At 40.2% G+C, this 22,178-nt stretch overlaps 1 protein-coding gene across 1 annotated transcript in view; it reads left to right on the forward strand.

Annotated features, from left to right (window-relative positions):
* The window catches only part of LOC126184830 (organic cation transporter protein-like), a 185,464-nt gene that overhangs the window by 122,630 nt on the left and 40,656 nt on the right, over positions 1 to 22,178 (forward strand). Inside the window, exons 4-6 of the mRNA XM_049927418.1 lie at positions 9,981 to 10,084; positions 17,983 to 18,137; positions 18,705 to 18,873. Of these exons, the coding sequence (XP_049783375.1) occupies positions 9,981 to 10,084; positions 17,983 to 18,137; positions 18,705 to 18,873 (428 nt within the window). The remainder of the gene's footprint in view (positions 1 to 9,980; positions 10,085 to 17,982; positions 18,138 to 18,704; positions 18,874 to 22,178) is intronic.

Genomic DNA, 22,178 nt, shown 5'->3' on the forward strand with positions numbered 1-22,178 from the left:
AAGGATCGTTCCACAGTCGCTGTTGTGCATGCAATAGTGCTGAAAATTTTTAGTGCTTTTTTCATGCTAGGGAAAAAATATTGGTCTCGCTAAACAGGTCAACGACTTCCATATCCTTTAATTTAGCTTCAGTTATATTGTTTTTCCTCCACAAATTGTACCATAGTTCTAGTTCTCCGGCAACGGGTTTTTACGTCATCGTAGCTGCGCATGAGCAGAAACGCGTTTTCTAGCGCTCGAAAGTAGCTCTTTGGCAGCCGCTAGAACGAACATTATAATGCTACGGGAACATACAAAATTAAGTTCTAATTTGCGATATCTAGTTATTGACCAATGAAAGGCACTTACGAACTATACTGCCTATACAGAAGTCTGATTTGTAACACAACAAAGACGAAGAGAATACAACAATGGCAGATATTCTTGCTTCACTTGGTAGGGTCAATTGACCACTGGGCCACACGACGTTGACTGCATTTCTCACCAGTATAACCAACTTGAAGGTTTTAAGTTATCGACACATAGCGAAATACGAATGTGGTCCAACTAAGGCAACTCTACCCTATAATAAGTTTCAATTGCCAGGTTATTACTTCCACCTGGCCGTGAGCCATGAGATATTATTGTTATTTGTGAACTTGTTAATATATTCACATCATTTACACTCCTATGATTTTTAGTAAATGCAACACGAAGCAGACAGAATTGTAGTTCAACCAATAATCAATTTATGTCTGGAACGAAAGTAATTTGCTGTTGTAACACTCTCAAGATATTTCGAGTCACATTTCATTATACATTATTCGCTGAACATGTCAGTAGAGCTGTTCCAGCATAAACAGCATTAATTTGTTTATGCACCATATCGCAGATTGTATAGAGAACATCGAATACTAATAACCACTATTATTGCTTCACAGATTACAGTATAATAAAATAATATCCACACAAAAATAAAATTTAGTTAAACATCCTGCCTCTTAAAAAACGCGAGCAAAGAAGTAGGTAATGTAACTAAACTCACCTTTTTTAAAAAATGTCCTGATGTACATTTGATGGTTAAATAACTCCATGGAACTATAAAAAAAACTGGTAGCTTAGTTTAAATTTACACTGCTCCCCCGATGAAATGCAATGCGATGTCGAGCCGAACCAAGCGATGACAATGGAATGGAAGCTGAAATCGTGTAATGAGCGGGGGTGGGGGTGGGGGGCAGCTTGGTTTCAACAGTAGCATAGCGAGGTGCCCGTTTAGATTGCGGGCTGAGCAGAGCGATGCAGAACAGTGCTGCACGGTAACTCCGATTTTTGTTTCGTGCGATAGCTGGATGCGATTTCTTGCGATGGACATCGAAAGTCCCATATGTACGTCAACATCCCGTGTTGTGGGATCAGAAAAACAAACACTGCCACGACAGAGGTCTGGCATGCCAAGCTTGGAATGAACTGTATAAGTACAAAAAATTAAAATAAACCACTACCAAAAATACTACAGACAAGACACGCATAAACTTTGGTATATTATCATATTTGAGTTACGTACAAATTTTATCATTTTAATAAAGAAATGATAGCCCCAGTAGGTACAATATTCAATAAACGATTCATGAGGTAAATTTGCAGTAATGACAGTTGACAGGTTTTGAACACCTCTCCTCCGCTCCTCATCCTTCTTGAAGCTCCACTGTTTGCTTCTGAAAGCATGCTTCAAAGCGCTGTTTTCGATTATGTCCTAGTAAAAACTCAACTGAAGGGAGATTTTGGATCTACCTTTATCGATTAATATGTTGTGAAAGAAGGAGATGCACTGAATAACAATGTCTTCGTGTTCTAAAGGAGTTTTTATTTCTTTGGGAGAATATGCAACTTGCTCGTCAAAAATCCGAAAGTGCGTTCCACTAGCACTTTAGTCGCCGATAATTTCGTGGGAAATAATCTTCTTCGTCACTTAGTAAGAATCCAGAAAATGGACTCATTAAATCATGCAAGTGAGCAAGGTCTTCAGTCAGCCCTAATGGGGCTTTTACTGAAGTGCCCGATAGATTTTTCGGTGATGGCCAGTTTTGTAGAACGTTCTAAAAATTATTTTATAAATCACTTGCACTAAATGTCTCCCCATCTACTGCTTGTCATAACCTGCACGTCAACTGCTATAAATCTACAGTTAGCGTCAGCTGTAGCTAAAAAATTAATAGTTTAGGAGCAGAAAAGCATTTTACATTTAAATATGGTAGGAGAAATGATGTTCGTTAGAAACTTCGCGTAGTCATGATCCCTTACTGCCTACAAGTGAATACGCTGTTCCTTGGCGACGTAACATGCTTGCGAATAGCAGAGCGGATTGCTTATCGGTAAATTTATTATTTCTATAAACTTCCCTGCCGACAGTAACGTGCCGAAAACGAAAAAATTACTCCCGGATCTGGGCGAACGAGTTCGAATATCTTCTGGGTACGCCCACGTCCCAGTGGCATTTGGTAAGCGAGAGGGCTCTGGTATACACAATGTATTTTCGTTCAGACGTTTCCACAGGGTAGATTTTTTTAAAAATTGTGCTGTCTGAATCTTTTCCAAACGAGCCAATGTCAACAAAAACGAATCTATAATACAAGTCTGCCACTGCTAAAAGAACAATGGAAAAGAAGTCCTTATAATTATTAAACAGTGAACCACTCGTCTTAGGTTTGACCAACCGAATGTGTTTACCATCGGTTGCCCCTATGCAATTTGGGAAATTTGCACGGATTTAGAATCCATTGGCAATATTCTTCCACTCCTCCTCTGTCGGCTGAGGCAGACACTTGTCACGCAGGCAGCCCCAAATCGCACAGCACACTTTCCTCACTATGTCACTGGCTGTTGACTTGCCTATTCTGTATGTATAGTGCAGATCAACTAAGTGACAACCAGTAGCCAAATACCTAAAACCAAAGATATAAATGTATAAAAATTACGTTCAATATTTAGTCATTATTTAATGATGTTAAAGATTTTAAAGTTACGTTAAATTTCCGTTTCTTTTTTTCTCCTTTGTAGGCCAGAAGGCACAACAAAAGTGACGTAACATTAGGGACTATTATATGTAAGGAACGTGAAGAAATCTGGTTCAGAAGCAGTAAGAATATTAAAATATGTGTACGCTGACCAGCTGGGGTTCTTGGCACCTGTTTTAGAAACAAGAGATTCAGTTTCAAGTCTACAGGAAGACGAAATTCAGCACTTGGAACATACTTTGGAATTTTCCCTGGCAGAAGACGACACCGGCAATCCAGTAACATCAGTTGACGCCTCAACACCTGAGCAGATTTCAGTAGGCTCATCAGTTCCACAAAAGAAAACGAAAGTGAGAAGCGTGAACACAGATCTTGAAGCTAAATTATGCAAATTTCTGGATAGTCCTCCAATTCGTTCTCCGTCCGCTGAGGCCGTTTTTTTTATTCCTTGTTGCCCACGCTGCGTAAGTTTGATTTAGATCAAAAACTAGAATTCCGTATGGAAGTTTTACGCCTACTTCAGCGCATCCGAAACGCAAAATCGCAACCATTTCATGGCTGTTATGCAGCGTGTCAGCAACCTATGCAACATGCACCAACGCATGCAGTAAGCCCAGGACATTGCCAAACATTACATACACAAGGAGATATGTACAACCAGCGTGCAGCTCCTCAATTAGTGCAGATGCAGTCTCAACAGTATCGAGCTGAAAGAATTCTGACGTCTAGAGAACAATCGCCTTCTATTTCACCTGAGTTTATTGATTCTGACTCTTGAGTAGAGGGTTTTTGCAGAAAAGTGAATTAAAAGGAGTTACTTTCCCTTTTTGCATGTCCATTCTGTTAATTTCATTTACAGTTAATTGATGTTTCTTATCCTCAAAAGACAGATTTACATGTAACATTTCATTCAATATCAATAAAGAAAAGAGAAATAAACTTCTTCGTTTATTGACCTAATCATTATCTTTTTTTTTTTCAAAAATTGAAATGAAAGTGTTGTTAAAACTAGTGATAGACATTACTGGGTTTCTTTAATTTTAGCTGAGATAATTTTTGGCTGAGACAGGATACTTACACATCAGAATTCACTTACCTTAAAGTTATAGCCAGCATTTCCATTGAAGGTATAGCGAGTCTCATGTTCATGTCTTGCTTCTGTAAAGCGTTTCTAAGCGTGTGATGTAATTCATCAAAGCTTGAGAAAGACATTCGGAAATAGTTGAAAATTTTCATTTCATCCTCTCGTAGCACGTTAAATATAACGTAAAACGCTCCTTGCAACAACCGACTACTCACTACTGGATGCACCCAGTACTTTCGGTGTATTTTTCTCTTTTTCAGTATTTTTAACCCTACGTATGCCACTACTGCACAGTGTCGAGCATCCATCGCGACTACCAGCTTAAAAAAAGGAGAGAACAATTCTATTTGTTTGGCCTCCTCGCGGCTACAAAGCAAACTATCTTCATTCTAAGAACATATCGCGCTGTACTAGAATGAAAAGTGTATTTTTTTTTCTCGTCTCTATTGTCATTTAATCTCAAGGTAAACAGTTACCAGGTCGACTTTATTTACTTTCTTAAAAATTGTATTGATAATAATTATTTAATGTTTCGTGAATGAAACAGTGTAGACAAGAAAAAATGACACATACAGCAAATAGCTAACTCTGCACCTGAATCTGCAAGTGTCTTTTCCTCTTTTTAAAATGATGAACCTCTCAAAGATGCAACGTTAACATAAAGTGTGACTGTAAATGCCTTCGGCCCGCATCTCGTGGTCGTGCGGTAGCGTTTTCGCTTCCCACGCCCGGGTTCCCGGGTTCGATTCCCGGCGGGGTCAGGGATTTTCTCTGCCTCGTGATGGCTGGGTGTTGTGTACTGTCCTTAGGTTAGTTAGGTTTAAGTAGTTCTAAGTTCTAGGGAACTGATGACCATAGATGTTAAGTCCCATAGTGCTCAGAGCCATTTGAACCATTTGAACCAACAGTGCCTTGAATAACGACATGCGGAAAATAAACACGGCACAACTCTGCATTATGAGCGAGAATAGCCTCGAGCGTGGCGCGCCGTAGGCAGCTGCGGCCAAGCGCCAATATATATCACTCGATTACTCGAGACTGGAAAGAGATATGGCTCTCCTTCCAGTGTTAAAAACAATTTCGATATCTTAGCTACAATTCGTACGCAGCATTATACGACCTCAAATGCACCAAACGCAAAGTAGGCAGCGACGACATTTTTACTGCAAACTTTTCGAAATATGCGCTGTATTTTACTTAATTATGAAGTATCACGATAACCATGGGCAGCAGCGAAAAGAAAACCTGTTCATTATCAAGCTGTGATATCAGGCTATAACATGCGTAAAAATACATTTTTTTCGTCGTATAGTTTCCTCACAATCGAATGAGAGAAATTGCGTAGCGAAGAACACAGACGAATTCCAGAACAGTGGTTTTTAATTTTTTACACGAAAAGTATTAGTTGTAATGAGAAACTAACTACATGGACGGATGTAGCTTTCCTTCGTTTACATGAAACAATTTTTCTCGAGACAAAATAGATGACTAGGTATTTTACTCTCCGCACGAACATTCCGCAGCTAGCCGCATGGCTACAGGACTGCGTCTAGCCGCAGGCCGTCGACCGTTGCGGAAACAATCCGCTCGTGTGGCCCCGGCTTTAAACAGGAGCTCAAAACCACCAGCGCTACAATCGCTGCATTAAAACAGCAATGCGCCCACTGATCTATGGGACCCACAGCCTTCTCGTCAGCTACACCAGAACTACACCCAAAGCCAACCTTGACAGACAAGTCAACGAAGGTACATGCAGGGCTATTACAAATGATTGAAGCGATTTCATAAATTCACTGTAGCTCCATTCATTGACATATGGTCACGACACACTACAGATACGTAGAAAAACTCATAAAGTTTTGTTCGGCTGAAGCTGCACTTCAGGTTTCTGCCGTCAGAGCGCTCGAGAGCGCAGTGAGATAAAATGGCGACAGGAGCCGAGAAAGCGTATGTCGTGCTTGAAATACACTCACATCAGTCAGTCATAACAGTGCAACGACACTTCAGGACGAAGTTCAACAAAGATCCACCAACTGCTAACTCCATTCGGCGATGGTATGCGCAGTTTAAAGCTTCTGGATGCCTCTGTAAGGGGAAATCAATGGGTCGGCCTGCAGTGAGCGAAGAAACGGTTGAACGCGTGCAGGCAAGTTTCACGCGTAGCTCGCGGAAAATTGGCTCATGCCACATCTGGAGACCGACAGCGCCGACTTCATCTTTCAACAGGATAGTGCTCCACCGCACTTCCATCATGATGTTCGGCATTTCTTAAACAGGAGATTGGAAAACCGATGGATTGGTCGTGGTGGAGATCATGATCAGCAATTCATGTCATGGCCTCCACGCTCTCCCGACTTAACCCCATGCGATTTCTTTCTGTGGGGTTATGTGAAAGATTCAGTGTTTAAACCTTCTCTACCGAGAAACGTGCCAGAACTGCGAGCTCGCATCAACGATGCTTTCGAACTCATTGATGGGGACATGCTGCGCCGAGTGTGGGAGGAACTTGATTATCGGCTTGATGTCTGCCGAATCACTAAAGGGGCACATATCGAACATTTGTGAATGCCTAAAAAAACTTTTTGAGTTTTTGTATGTGTGTGCAAAGCATTGTGAAAATATCTCAAACAATAAAGTTATCGTAGAGCTGTGAAATTGCTTCAATCATTTGTAATAACCCTGTACTTTGCGCTCTGCTTTACTTGGCTCTCTGGCCCATGCCAGTGTCCCTTCAATGTTGTATTCGTGTGCCATATGGAACGATCCACAGGATTATAACTACACTGTGATCCATGGCACAACACAAGGGACATACGTTAGATCCTCAAAAACTCAATGTAGGGAAAGAACAGTCGATCAAATGGTGTTATGTGGTGTGCTTCGATAATCTGACAGCCCTTGGGCCTCACAAATAAAAGTGGTTCCAAAGGAAGACGGATCAGTCCACATGTGCAGTAATTATCATACACTGAATGCTTGAACTGTGCGTGATTCCTGCCCTGTACCAAACATCCAAGACTTTACCCACAAACAAGCAGAGGCTACTGTGTTTTCTGTCATTGATTGCAAGAAAGCATACTACCAAATTCCCATGCACCTGGATGATATTCAAAAAACTGTCATCATCATGTCTTTTGGTTTGTTCAAGTACTTGGTACTGCCATACAGACTAAACAATGCTGCACAAACATGGTAGCATTTCATCGACCGTGTTCTTTTTAACATCCCCAATTACTATTCCTACATAGACGATGTATTAGTGTTCTCCAAAGACAATAAGTGCATGACAGACACTTCAAACAAGTTGTCAGTGCCTTAAATGGAGCAGGGGTCGACACCATAAAGGACAAGTTACAGCTTCACCAGAAACAAGTCACGTTTCTTGGATACAATGACTCCACTTGAGGAAAATGTCAGATGGACAGCCAGTTGGCACTGGTACGAAGTCTTCCATGACCACAAACATTCCACGGCCTCAGGCGGCATCTCAGCATCTTAAATTTTTACAGGCAAAACATCTCACAAGCAGTGGATATCCAGGCTCCACTCACTGATGAATTAAAAGGACCGAACACCCACAGATGTTGTCAGCTCACATAGACCAGAGACGTGCACATGGCTTTCACTCATATAGTCGACAGTTTGCTTTCAGCAGTGGCTTTAGCCCACCTGGTGTGGGCGCACTTCTTACAGTGACTACCGATGCCAGTAAGGTAGCAATGGGGGCGGTACTCCAACAATCACTGATAAGCAAGTGCAACCACTCTGGTTTTTCTCCAAAATGCTCTCAAAACCCCAAATGCAGTATCCTGCATTTTACCAAGAACTTTTAGTAATATAGTCTGTACTCCTGGCAAGGACAACCTTTACTCTCTTCTCTATAGCTTGAACACTTAGTTCCAAATCCACTTCACATGGTCCTTATCAACTCAGTGAGTCATCTTTCTAAATGTTGATCACCATCTCTCAGATGACTCCATAAGATGCCTGTTCATATCAAGTGCACCAACCACCAAGAGTACTTTCAGCATGACATGGAACAGGTGACAACCTGTTCCATGTCAGAAAGTTTCTTCCTTGCAGTATCACTACCCATCGATGCTGCACCTGCAATAAAATGCAAGAGTTGTTAAAATGTAGTGATGACCTTGTCAGAGCCCCTACTGGAAGACAATATCCCATGAAGCTCATCCAGAAACAGGTCTCCCATGCCATCTCCTGCTGTGACTCTAGTGGACCTCTTAACCATCCACAGAGCAGCATTCCTCTGATCCCCCAGTATTGCTCTGGACTGGAAACTATCAACCACATTCTTCTCAAGGGCTTCAACCATCTCTCGTCATTCCCCAGGATATGGGATATCATGACCAAAACCCATAGTAGTGTTCTGCCACACACCCAACTTACAGAATGTCCTTGGCCACCTCTATTCCAATCCTGCTCCCAGCCCCGCACCCAATGTGTCATCATTCCCTTCTGGTAGTCACAAATGTAACACCTGTACAATAAACCCACCCATTGCATACTACTGCAGTCCAGTCACAGGCATTTCCTACCCAATAAATGACAGGGCCACCTGTGAAATCACCCATGTAATATACCAGGTATGTGCCAATTCCTGTACACCATACGATGTGGAGATGACAAGATACCAACTGTTGGCTCACTTGAATAGTCACTGCTAAACTACGGCAAACCACAAACTTCACTATTCAGTTGCAAGACAGGCTGCACGCCACAACACAAGTGACATCAACTGTTGCATCACTATGTGGGCAATTTGGATGCTCCCTTCCAACACAAATTTCTCTGAACTACACATGTGGGAACTGTGTCTCCAGCATATCACATGCTCCCACAATCCCCTTACCTAAACCTCTGCTAACCTGTTTCCCACAGTCTAATCTTACCTTCCCCCACCACTCCCCCCTCCCCACCACCCCACTTACGTATCTCTCTCTCTTTGGCTCTAGCTCTCCCTATCTCCCTGTCCCCCTTTTCCACTGCTTTCCCTTTCTCCCCTCTTCTTCTCCACCTTCCTCTCCTTTCCTCCCCCTTCTAACATTCTACGTCTCTTGCATTCTCGACCCTCTGAACTCCTTTCTTCTTACTGTGCAGCTGCTGAGTCTTCTGTCAAAAGATCTGACCCATTTTATTCCACTATCCCCCTCCCCACCTCGATCAATCCTGGCAACAGCTTTCAATTATCAATAATCAGTAATCAGTCTCACTGTTGCCATGGGAGTGTGTGTTTAGGGGCTTATACAGTTGTGTTTGTGAATGCCTGTAGAGCTTGAAAACTTGTGTGAATACTGTTTTCTGTTACATATTTCTATGATCCTCAGATCTCTCTGTTATAGGCAAGTGATTCACATTCTCTCATTTCATGCATTTTTCCATCCAGGAATTTTCATTACTGCTATACAGTTTTTGAAATAAAGTGATTTCCTGACAGGTATTTGCTATGTGCATATATTTCTTGCACAGTACACAATTTTTGGGTTGTAGATAGGTTCCACATGAAAACAGCAAAACAGTTGGAGCCAAGTGTGTAGTAAAAGAATAACAAATTATAATATTGTGCAAACAACAAAGAACTATGTTTTTTGCATTTGCACAACATATGGTAGCTGCAGAACTCAACATGAATGAAACATTCACTACAACTTTTATGTTATTGGATATAACAGTTAGGAGTATCACGGTCCCTTCAGTTCTAGATACTGTTAATAAAATTTTAGGTTAATAATTTTTTGTGTAGCTTTTACTTCTCATGATAAAATTCCACTTCATTTTGCACTTCCATCTTTCAGATGGTAATGTATTTTTGTCTATTTCATCCTTCACTCTTCCTATACATAAAATTTAATTTTACTATGGAAATTTTTATGTTATGTTGGCAGTGGTCGCTGGTGTGTGACCGTGCTCAATTGACGAATGTGGCGGAGATGACTTTCCTAACAGGTGTTGCTGTTGGTGGTCTGGTCTCTGGACTGGTATCAGACAAGTAAGTTCTATTTTCTGTAATTTAGTGCTTTAAATAGTAAATGTTACCCTGTTTAATATACCATTACAACTATACCTATCCTGCAATGAATGGCTTAGCCTCTGAAAGCTCAAGTTACTGAGTTTTAAATAAGAGCTACTAGATGTATAAATATAGTACAGAAAATTCTGGACCTTAAAGTTATTCCTCAGTATTAACCATTGTATTCACATGATTGTTAATTATATAGTAATAGACAAACAACAACCAGATAGCATTATGAGAAAAATAGCAGTAGTGACTTTCTTACTCAGAAAGTTACTTCTCAGCAGCCTATAAGTGTGGAGTGGAGTATGGCAAGAGTTTGGATGTAGGTAAATTTCTCATCTAAACTTTGTGCTGCTATATAAAGGAGAAGATTGAACTGATACTCAAGAAAGTTGTGAAGACAGTTCACAAAAGTACCCAGTGTAGTACAATGAAATTTACTCCTTATGAAAGTAAAAGCTATCTGATCTCTTTTATGACCATGAGATACATGTAACATTTAATCACAATACCATGGAGGCTGCAAGTTGCCTTTTTTGCTACATGACCACAGTATTTGCAGTAAAAGAGTTGCCCCACAGAATATTTCCATAATTTAAGTGAGAGTGGAAGAAAGCATAATACAAAGCCTGAAGCTGTTCTGTACTGACACAGCATTTTAGTTCGATATTAATTACAGGGTGGTTAAAATTAAACTTTTTTTACTTGAGTGAGTCCCGTTAAAAATGAGACAATGAGATTTTAAGGAAACATTTGTACGGCTATGAAGAAGAGAAATAAAGAATAAACCATCATTTTAATTTCCACATGAGAGGGTAACATTTGTTAATTGTAGATGATCTTTACATTCCAGGTTACAAACGTTACTCAGTGTGATGTTCATCTGCAACCATGACAGCCTGGAACTGCATTAGAGAAACCATTTCCAATTGTTCACAGCATTTTCTGAATAGAGAAACATGGAATGTTCTGTTTTCATGATGCAGCTTGTGCATTACTTGAAGATCACACTTTGTGTCCAGCATTCTCAGCCCTGGCAACAGTAACTTCTTCAACAATTTGTGGTGCAATTGGCTGTAAGCCTCTCCCAGGAGCAATTCCCAAATCGTTAATTAATTTGAACTACCGAATCATGTTCCTCAACCCCATTGTGGAAGGAAGACCTCTCCATATTCCTTTAATGCAGTGATACTCATGAAGAATAGCAGCACTCTTGCTGTTGTTTTGATAAAACAGTTTTAAGAGTAAAGCCCTGCTGATACTGTCCAGAACAATTCTGACTGTCAGCAACTTTAGTGTACATGAATACTCGTGTTTCAACCCTGTGTCACTGTACTGGTTCCAGTATAAGTGTTTAATGGGAAGTCATGGCACTAACACCACTAACAATGCAAATCCTGCAGCACACTGTCGGAAAATCATTTCTATGCAGTTTGGGTGCTTATACAGTAAATAGTTTTGCATATGCAATGGCTCAAGTAGCAGAAGTTTAATTATAACCACCCTGTAAGTCACATGTGGTAGTTTAATGTTAAATTGATATCTGTGCGCATCCCTTTTCAGTTGTGGGTCCAAATAAATTCTTAGTAGTCTAAAAGATTCAGACCTATTTATCTGCTCACTTAGTTTGTGGAGACAGAAGTATATTGTTTCAGCTTTGTTTTTATATAGTGTTAGTTTATTTATATATTACCCACTGTGTAGACATATCCACCACTGTCAGTGTTCTCCATTCCACTTCATCTTAATTAGGATCAGTCAGTATGAGAGTTGTATCATCAGCATATATTGCTGTCTGATATGGTAAAGAACTAGGTAGTTTATTCATATACACTCCTGGAAATGGAAAAAAGAACACATTGACACCGGTGTGTCAGACCCACCATACTTGCTCCGGACACTGCGAGAGGGCTGTACAAGCAATGATCACACGCACGGCACAGCGGACACACCAGGAACCGCGGTGTTGGCCGTCGAATGGCGCTAGCTGCGCAGCATTTGTGCACCGCCGCCGTCAGTGTCAGCCAGTTTGCCGTGGCATACGGAGCTCCATCGCAGTCTTTAACACTGGTAGCATGCCGCGACAGCGTGGACGTGAACCGTATGTGCAGTTGCCGGACTTTGAGCGAGGGCGTATAGTGGGCATGCGGGAGGCCGGGTGGACGTACCGCCGAATTGCTCAACACGTGGGGCGTGAGGTCTCCACAGTACATCGATGTTGTCGCCAGTGGTCGGCGGAAGGTGCACGTGCCCGTCGACCTGGGACCGGACCGCAGCGACGCACGGATGCACGCCAAGACCGTAGGATCCTACGCAGTGCCGTAGGGGACCGCACCGCCACTTCCCAGCAAATTAGGGACACTGTTGCTCCTGGGGTATCGGCGAGGACCATTCGCAACCGTCTCCATGAAGCTGGGCTATGGTCCCGCACACCGTTAGGCCGTCTTCCGCTCACGCCCCAACATCGTGCAGCCCGCCTCCAGTGGTGTCGCGACAGGCGTGAATGGAGGGACGAATGGAGACGTGTCGTCTTCAGCGATGAGAGTCGCTTCTGCCTTGGTGCCAATGATGGTCGTATGCGTGTTTGGCGCCGTGCAGGTGAGCGCCACAATCAGGACTGCATACGACCGAGGCACACAGGGCCAACACCCGGCATCATGGTGAGGGGAGCGATCTCCTACACTGGCCGTACACCACTGGTGATCGTCGAGGGGACACTGAATAGTGCACGGTACATCCAAACCGTCATCGAACCCATCGTTCTACCATTCCTAGACCGGCAAGGGAACTTGCTGTTCCAACAGGACAATGCACGTCCGCATGTATCCCGTGCCACCCAACGTGCTCTAGAAGGTGTAAGTCAACTACCCTGGCCAGCAAGATCTCCGGATCTGTCCCCCATTGAGCATGTTTGGGACTGGATGAAGCGTCGTCTCACGCGGTCTGCACGTCCAGCACGAACGCTGGTCCAACTGAGGCGCCAGGTGGAAATGGCATGGCAAGCCGTTCCACAGGACTACATCCAGCATCTCTACGATCGTCTCCATGGGAAAATAGCAGCCTGCATTGCTGCGAAAGGTGGATATACACTGTACTAGTGCCGACATTGTGCATGCTCTGTTGCCTATGTCTATGTGCCTGTGGTTCTGTCAGTGTGATCATGTGATGTATCTGACCCCAGGAATGTGTCAATAAAGTTTCCCCTTCCTGGGACAATGAATTCACGGTGTTCTTATTTCAATTTCCAGGAGTGTATATATAAGAAAGACAAAATGGCCCAGGACAGAACCTTATGGTTTTCCTGTAGTAACAAAGATGGCAGTTGACCTACAATTATTTGCACTGACAACTTGTTTCCTATCTAAGGTATATGATTTGATTAATGATACTTCATTATCCTTGATTCTGTATTTTTAAAATTTACATATCATGTGATACAGTATGAAATGCTTTGCTTGAATCAAGGAGCATAACACAAGCAAAAGAATGGCTTTCAAAGTTTTCCAGAATATCTGCAGCCATAGATTTTACAACTTCAATAGTGGATAGACCAGATCTACAGCCATTTAGTGAAGAAGAGATTAGCTTCTTGTGCTCAAAAGTGCTCTTTCATGAAGTGTTCTCTGACCGGATATATTATGGGAATAAGGGCTATTGACCTGGAACTGTTGGGACAGTTTTTAATCTCCCTTCTTTTAATTGGGAAAATAATTTTGGTTTTCAAAACATCAAGGAATTTTTTGGCTTCAAACATGCAGTTTATAACATAAGTCAGAGGAGGCACTATAATGTAAATGATTTATTTTAGGATGTAATTTGAGAAGCCAGAGATATCTTCAATGTGTCAATTATGTAGTTTGGATATAGCTGGTTGTATAATCTTGCAACTAATCTGGTTATAAAATACTGGAACTGATGCTGTCACAGAGTCAGTATGCTTGTGCCATATACAAATGACTGACAGCTGTGAACCATGAAGCCTTCTCAGTTGAATGCAGCATCTCTGGTGTCTGTAGACAAGTCAGTGGGCCCATGGCCTCCATTTGTGTAAGAGCTATTTTCATTTGTGTGAAAAATGAGAAGTGTAATAATGTAGCAATGAATTGTTGTAAAGTTTGATATGAAACTTGGAAAAACTGCTACTAAAATCTATCTTTCACTAAAAGAAGTGTATGATGCAGACTGTTTACTATGTATGTTAGTTTTTGAGTGGTTCAAGCATTTCCAAAGTGGCTGAGAAGATGCTGAAGATGAGTCATGCCCAGGATGCCATTCAACATAAAAAGCAAACAAAAATACTGAAAAACTAGATAAACTGATTCAATCTGACCATCAGTTGATTATTTGATCAATTTCTCAAACCAGTTTAACATGGGAAAAGTTCCTGAGAAACTGATGCTAAAAATTCTCATGATTGAACAGAAAGCTCATGAAAATGTGTGTACTGCACTTTGAATACCACTGAAATTGATCCAAATTTCTTGGAAAGAGTAACATGTGATGAATCTTGGTTTTTCACTTATGATCCAGAAACTAAGCTCCAGTCCATTCACTGGAAGGGCTGAAATTCACTGAGAGCAAAACAAGCTGGAAAAAGAAAATCAAGATTCAAAGTGATGATGATTTTTTTAACATTCATGGGATTGTATATCTTCACAGGGTTCCTGAAACTCAAGTTATTAACCAGCATTACTACTTTGAGAATCTAGCTCAACTCTGAGAGAAAATAAGAGAAAAATGGCCCAAATTGTGGAAGAACAAGTCATGGGTTCTGCATCAAGGCAACACACTTGCCCATTTGTTTTGTCTGTTAAGAGGTTCCTAGTGAACTATGGCATAACAGTGTTACACCATCCATGTTATTCACCTGACCTAGCACCATGTGAAATTTATTTATTCTCCAAGGTCAAATCTGTATTAAAAGGAACAAGATTTCAGCCTGTTGAAGCAGTGAAAGAGAAAGCAACATGCATCATCAAGTAGCTCACAGAGGAAGACTTCCGGCACTGTTTCAATCAATGGAAAATTCAGATGAAGCATTGCAGGGACAGAAGACAGAAGTATACTGAGAATGACAGCTTCCTAAGACACAGTCTCTGTACCTTCTACTCTGACTATGTAAGCATAAACCAGATGTGGTTAAAATTCAAAGAAATAGTATCGATAGCAGTTGAGAGATATAGACCAAATATATTAATTACAGATGGTACTCTTCCCCTTGGCACACAAAATAGGTCAGAACATTATTGCAAAAGCAACAAAAAAGCACGCCAAATTTAAAGGAACACAAAATCCCCAAGATTGACAAAGTTTTACAGAATCTCAAAATATAGTGTGAACTTCAATGTGAGATGCTTTTAATAGTTTCCACAATGAAATACTGTCCCAAAATATGGCAGAAAACCCAAAGAGATTCTGGTCATATGTGAAGTACTTCAATGGGAAGACGCAATCAATACCTGCATTCAGAGACAACAATAGTGATGTTATTGATGGTGCCACTATAGCAGAGTTATTAAACACAATTTTCTAAAATTTCTTTAGAAAAGAAGATGAAGTAAAAATTCCAAAATTTGAATCAAAAACAACTGCCAACATGAGTAACTGAGAAGCAGATATCCTTGGTGCAGCGAAACAGCTTAAAACACTTTAAGAAAGGCAAGGCTTCTGGTCCAGATTGTATAGCAGTTAGGTTCCTTTCAGAGTATGCTGATACAATAGCTCCATACTTAACAACCATATACAACCACTCACTCATAGAAATATCTGTACCCAAAGACTGGGAAGCTGTACAAGTCACACCAATACCCAAGAAAGCAAATAGGGATAACCAATGATCTAAATTACAGATCCACATCACTAACGTCGATTTGCAGTAGGATTTTGGAACATATACTGTGCTCAAACATTATGAATCATCTAGAAGAAAATGATTTATTGACAAATAGCCAACATGGATTCAGAAAATATTGTTCTTGTGGAACACTAGTAGCTCTTTATTCTACCAAAGTAATGAGCACTATCAACAGGGTATGTCAATTTGACGCCATATTTTTAGATTTTCAGAAGGCTTTTGAAACAATTCTTCACCAGTGATATAGGAAAGATCACAGTTCACAATAATTGATGGAAAGTCATCGAGTAAAACAGAATAACATCAGGCTTTGCCCAAGGAATTGATATAGGCCCTCTGTTGTTCCTGATTTACATAAATGATTTAGGAGAGAATCTGAGAAGTCCTCTTACATTGTCTGAAGATGATGCTATCATTTACTATCATGTAATGTCATCTGATGATCAAAATGAATTGTAAATTGATTTAGACAAAATATCTGTGTGGTGCAAAAAGTGTCAATTGACTCTAATCATGAAAAGTGTGAAGTTGTCCACATGATGACTAAAAAGAATGCACTAAGTTTCCACTACATGATAAATCACACAAATCTAAAGGATGTAAACTTAACTGAATACTTAGAGATTACAATTATGAATAATTTAAACTGGAATGATCACACAGATAATGTTGGGGGCTAACCAAACCAAAGATTTTGATTTACTGGCAGAACACTTAGAAAATGTAACAACTTTACAAAAGAGACTGCCTACACTATGCTTGTCTGCCCTCTTCTGGAGTACTGCTGTATGACATGGGATCCACATCAGATAGGATTGATGGAGGACATCAAAAATTTTCACAGAAGGACAGCTTGTTTTGGATTATCATGAAATAGGGGGGAGAGGGTAATGGATGTGATGCTCAAATTGGGGTGGCAGTCATTAAAACAAAGGCATTTTTTGCTGCAGGAGGATCTTCTCATGAAATTTCAATCACCAGGTTTCTCCTCCAAAAGCAAAAATATTTTGTTGTTGCACACCTACTTAGAAAGAAATGATCATTGTAATAACATAAGAAAAATCAAAGCTCAAATGAAAAAATTTAACCATTTGTTCCTCCTGCACACTGTTTGAGAGTGGAACAGTACAGAAGTAGCTTAAAGGTAATGTAGGTTGATTCTTACAAAGAAGAAAACAGCAACCATCCACTATTAATACTGCTATTTATTTAAGTAAATAGCGCCATAAGTGGTTTCAAACTGACAAGTTCATCATCAGGTGGCTGTTCACATGATTTGCAAGATACATTTTACATAATCATCAGTTTTCAATTCTTATTCTTCCATTGTGGCGAAATATTCTTGGTGTGTTGGTGCCCTATGGTAGAAAACACTGTTAGAAGGGGCCTATGTGAACATAACTAACCTCCAAATGATGAAATACAGAGTAAATAAATTTTATTTACTCTGTATTTTCATAAATATATTATAGGGGTGAAAAAAGTCTGAGGTTTATCCTTTGCATTTCATCGTGGTATGCAGATTTTCTCATCTAGCAATTACAAATTATTTCTGGATATCTTTCTAAATGTGAAATGCATTTCCTGATTGTAATGACTTTGCTTTTCATGAAATAAATATTCTGCAACTGGTTTAGTGTCCATTTTTAAAACTGATTTATTCTCCATTTAGTAACTATATTCTCATGTCATTTTGACTCTGCTGTGCTGTTTGATAAGAAAGTTCAAAGCAGGACGAAGAATTCTCACTCAGAATTTAACGGAGACTTTCTGAAATCTGAAAAGATATACTAATGGATTTAATCTGAAATGAAAAATTTTCTTTGCAGCATTTACTGGAGCTGTCCAACTTAATTTATTTGGCGTCAAACAAATATTGAATTTCATTTTTTCTGGTATTTTTATATTAAAAGCAAGTGAGGTACTTTAAGAGCTGATCAAACATTACCTTTCATATTATCTATTTTAAGAGTTGTTTTTCAACAAGATATACAACATTTTAATTCTTTCTATCCAGATTTGGTCGAAAACGAACATTGATGGTCTCACTTGCACTACAGATAAGTGTGGCAACAGTGATGGCATTCTCTCCTTGGTTTGAACTCTATGTGGTTCTACGTCTAATACTGGGTTTCATTTCTGTGGGAATTGTCTTCAGTGGATTTGTACTATGTGAGTATAATAAAAATTAATTAGGTATTTTACAACCATAAAAACCAATGACAACTTAGTGATTTACACATCCTCAAAATTTTTGAAAGACTATGACTTGTAAATTTAATATGGCACAAATTCTAAATTATATTGTTGTTGGGAAAGAGAGGAAAGCAAAGGAGGAATGACCACTCCCTTAAGATGTTTTGTTTGTGTTATTTAAAATTATAATAAATAATTTTTATCTGTAGCTACAAACTCATATTTCAAGACCAAAATAGTAATAATTATGTAAGTGCAGCCAAACTGTGATGTTCAAGAAGGACATATGTAATGCAAAAAAAAGTTAGTGAAAGATACTGAAATACATATTTTGTGTTTTAGGAAAATAGATGGAATACGGGAAATATGAAATATGTAGCACGTGAAGCAACACTAAGCTTTAACAATATAAGGAAACCATTCCACACAATAATTCCAAAGTTTTCAATAATATTTAATGAACTGAAAACATTACAATTATAGATACATAAGCAGTAATAGTGAAAAACAAAACTTTGAATGAAATGAATTATTTTCCTATAGGCATGGAACTCGTTGGGGGCAAATGGCGTACCATTTCTGGAGTGTCTTACTTATTTCCAGTGCCTGTGGCCTACATAATAATAGCAGGTATTGCGTATCTGGTTCGAGGTTGGAGCAATCTCCAGTTAGCGATTACATTGCCTTCTGTTATTCTGCTTGGTCTGTGGTGGTAAGTAGTGTATTGTGCAGTATCTAAAACTAAAATATATACTCAGTAATACATATAAATTGTAGCTAATGTATCTTAGTGCAGCTATAAAAATCAAATAAGGTACAGTTTGCTTAAAAAATGATTCACTTGTGAAAAAAAGAGATTATTTATCACTTCTGTTTTAATTTACAGTGGATTGCACTAACACACATGCTGTCTGATTTCTTCAAGTACATTGGCACCTTTCTTTCACAAAGTTTCCATGTTGTATCATAAGTGCAACTTTTAATATGGATAAATATTAATTTTTCTCTCACTGTAGTAGAGAGAATGCTGAGTCAGCAATCTGTATTGGCAGTATCTTAATGAAATAGGCATCTGTATCAATTTTAATCTGAACTTAAATAGGGTACAGAAAATTCTGGCTGAATGTAAATAATTTAGGAGCAAAGGCAACAACTCACTGAGGAGACCTTATACATTTAAACCTTGCTGCTGTGACATGAACCTCACCATCAAAAAGCTTGTTGAGCAGTTTAACAAGATCATCATACTTGACTGATTCTGATCTAATGTCTGAACAGAGCCTCACATACAGACAACAAACATCTTATTATAAGCAGAAAAATGGGCATCCAATTGTGCCCAGTATTCTGAACATTCTGCTTCCTGACTATGGTATGGGAGAAATTTAGCATTGCTTGGCGACAGTAGTAATGTCAGTAGCCATACAGTGAGCTGCAGACATTCAGTCTGCTGCACCTGAAACTGTACAGTATGAGTTGGACACATTTCCTATGGTAGCTCAGATACGCAAAACTCAAAAACAGATATCTGGCAACACCAGGCAGCCCTTGAAGTATGTCCACAATGTGCACACAGAAACCATGTGTCAGGTGAACAAGCCATCAATTCTTGTTGCATGTTTGTTCTACCTGATGAAAATACAATCCTAAATTCAATGTTGGGTTCTCTACTTGCTCAAAAAAGAGATTCAGTGCAATCTAGAACATGTAAAATATTAGTTCACATTGCTACAAGATAGATATGAAGAATTACTTAACTTTGTATGATCCATTTCCACAGGAGTGTTCTGAGTATGTTAAAGTATCACTGAATACAGACAATTTTATGAGACAATTCACTTGAAGTAAATAGCCATAATGTTCATAGTTAAAGTTCAGCATAAGACATGAAATACACTGATGCCCTATCTAAGACAATTGTGTCATCCTACTGTTGATCACAAACAGCATTTCTCTGGTTTGCTGTATATAGGTGTCTCAATGTGGAGGTGCTGTGAAGCTGAGGGACAATGTGGCTTTGCCAGTGCCCCCCATTCATCATTTCAGTCTGCAACGAGACATAACATGCAAACATACTGGGTGATCAAAAAGTCAGTATAAATTTGAAAACTTAATAAACAACGGAATAATGTAGATAGAGAGGTAACAAATGACACACATGCTTGGAATGACATGGGGTTTTATTAGAACAGAAAAAAGGAAAAAAAACTTCACAAAATGTCAGACAGATGGCGCTGGACACAAAACGTCAGTAACTGCACATGACAATCATGTATAAAAGGAGCTGTAATGAGAGAGAGAATCAGATGCGCCAGCAGTCACAGCATGTTGACGTTACCTGAAAAGGCGCTTTTACTGAAGCTGTATTATCAGAATGGGGAATGTGCTAGTTCAGCGTTATGATCTTATCGCCATAGGAAGGGGATTCGAATGGGTAAAGGTCCGTTGACAAATGCAGCTGTGGCGAGAATGATTTCGAAGTTCCAAGCCACGGGTTGTTTAGACAATAGACCCCGTAGTAGCTGACCGAGCACAAGGTGTAATGCTGCTGAGACAGTTCAGGAAGAAATGAAGACTGTAGCGGGTTCATCTATGCACGGGGAAGTCAGCGCTCGTGCAGTCGCACGTCGCACCGGCATTCCATACACTACTGTTTGGTTGGCACTGAGGCGTACCCTCTGATGCTATCCATACAAAATCCATCGGCATCATGAACTGTTACCTGGCGATTTAGTGAAGTGGAGGGCATTTGTGGTGTGGGCGTTTCAAAAGATGGCGGAAGATGACAATTGGTTGAGTAACGTGTTGTGGACCGATGAAGCTCGTTTCATGCTCCGAAGAGCTGTCAACGCCCACAACAGCAGAATTTGGGCTACCAAAAATCCTAAAACTGTCGTGGAAACTCCATTGCATGACGAGAAAGTCACGGTATGGGTTGGATTTACCACATCTACCATTATCAGGCATTTTTTCTTTGAGGAAATGCATGATTCTGGTTTTGTAACTGCTATCGTGATGGGTGGGAGGTATGCCGATACGTTACAGAATCGCATCATCCCCAGCCTGGCTGATATACACCTGCTGGAACGTACAATGTTTATGCAGGATGGCGCTCCACCCCATATTGCTAGACACGTGAAAGATCTCTTGAGCGTGTTGTTTGGTGATGATCGTGTGCTCAGCCACCACTTTTGTCATGCTTGGCCTCCCAGGTCCCCAGACCTCAGTCCATGCAATTATTGGCTTTGGGGTTACCTGAAGTCGCAAGTGTATTGTGATCGACCAACATCTCTAGGGATGCTGAAAGACAACATCCGACGCCAATGCCTCACCATAATTCCTGACATGCTTTACAGTGCTGTTCACAACATTATTCCCTTGACTACAGCTATTGTTGAGGAATGATGGTGGACTTATTGAGCATTTCCTGTAAAGAACATCATCTTTGCTTTGTGTTACTTTGTTATGCTAATTATTGCTATTCTGATCAGATGAAGCGCCATCTGTCAGACATTTTTTGAACTTTTGTATTTTTTTGGTTCTAATAAAACCCCATGTCATTCCAAGCATGTGTGTCAATTTTTACCTCTCTATCTACATTATTCCATGATTTATTCAGTTTTCAAACTTTTATACTGACTTTTTGATCACCCGATATTTGCGTCCTGAATGAGATTTTCACGCTGCAGTAGAGTGTGCACTGATATGAAACTTCTTGGCAGATTAAAACTATGTGCCAGACTGAGACTTGAACTCGGGGGCTTTGCCTTTCGCGGGCAAGCGCTCTACCATCTGAGCTACCCAAGAATGACCCACGCCCTGTCCTCACAGCTTCAATTCTGCCAGCACCTCGTCTCCTACCTTCCAAACTTCACAGAAGCTCTTCTGCAAACCTTGCAGAACTAGCACTCCTGGAAGAAAGAATGTTGTGGAGACATGGCTTAGCCACAGCCTTGGGGGATGTTTCCAGAATGAGATTTTCACTCTGCAGTGCAGTGTGTGCTGATATGAAAGGTC

Source organism: Schistocerca cancellata, chromosome 4, assembly GCF_023864275.1.
Source record: "Schistocerca cancellata isolate TAMUIC-IGC-003103 chromosome 4, iqSchCanc2.1, whole genome shotgun sequence".
Classification (NCBI taxonomy): Eukaryota; Metazoa; Arthropoda; class Insecta; order Orthoptera; family Acrididae; genus Schistocerca; species Schistocerca cancellata.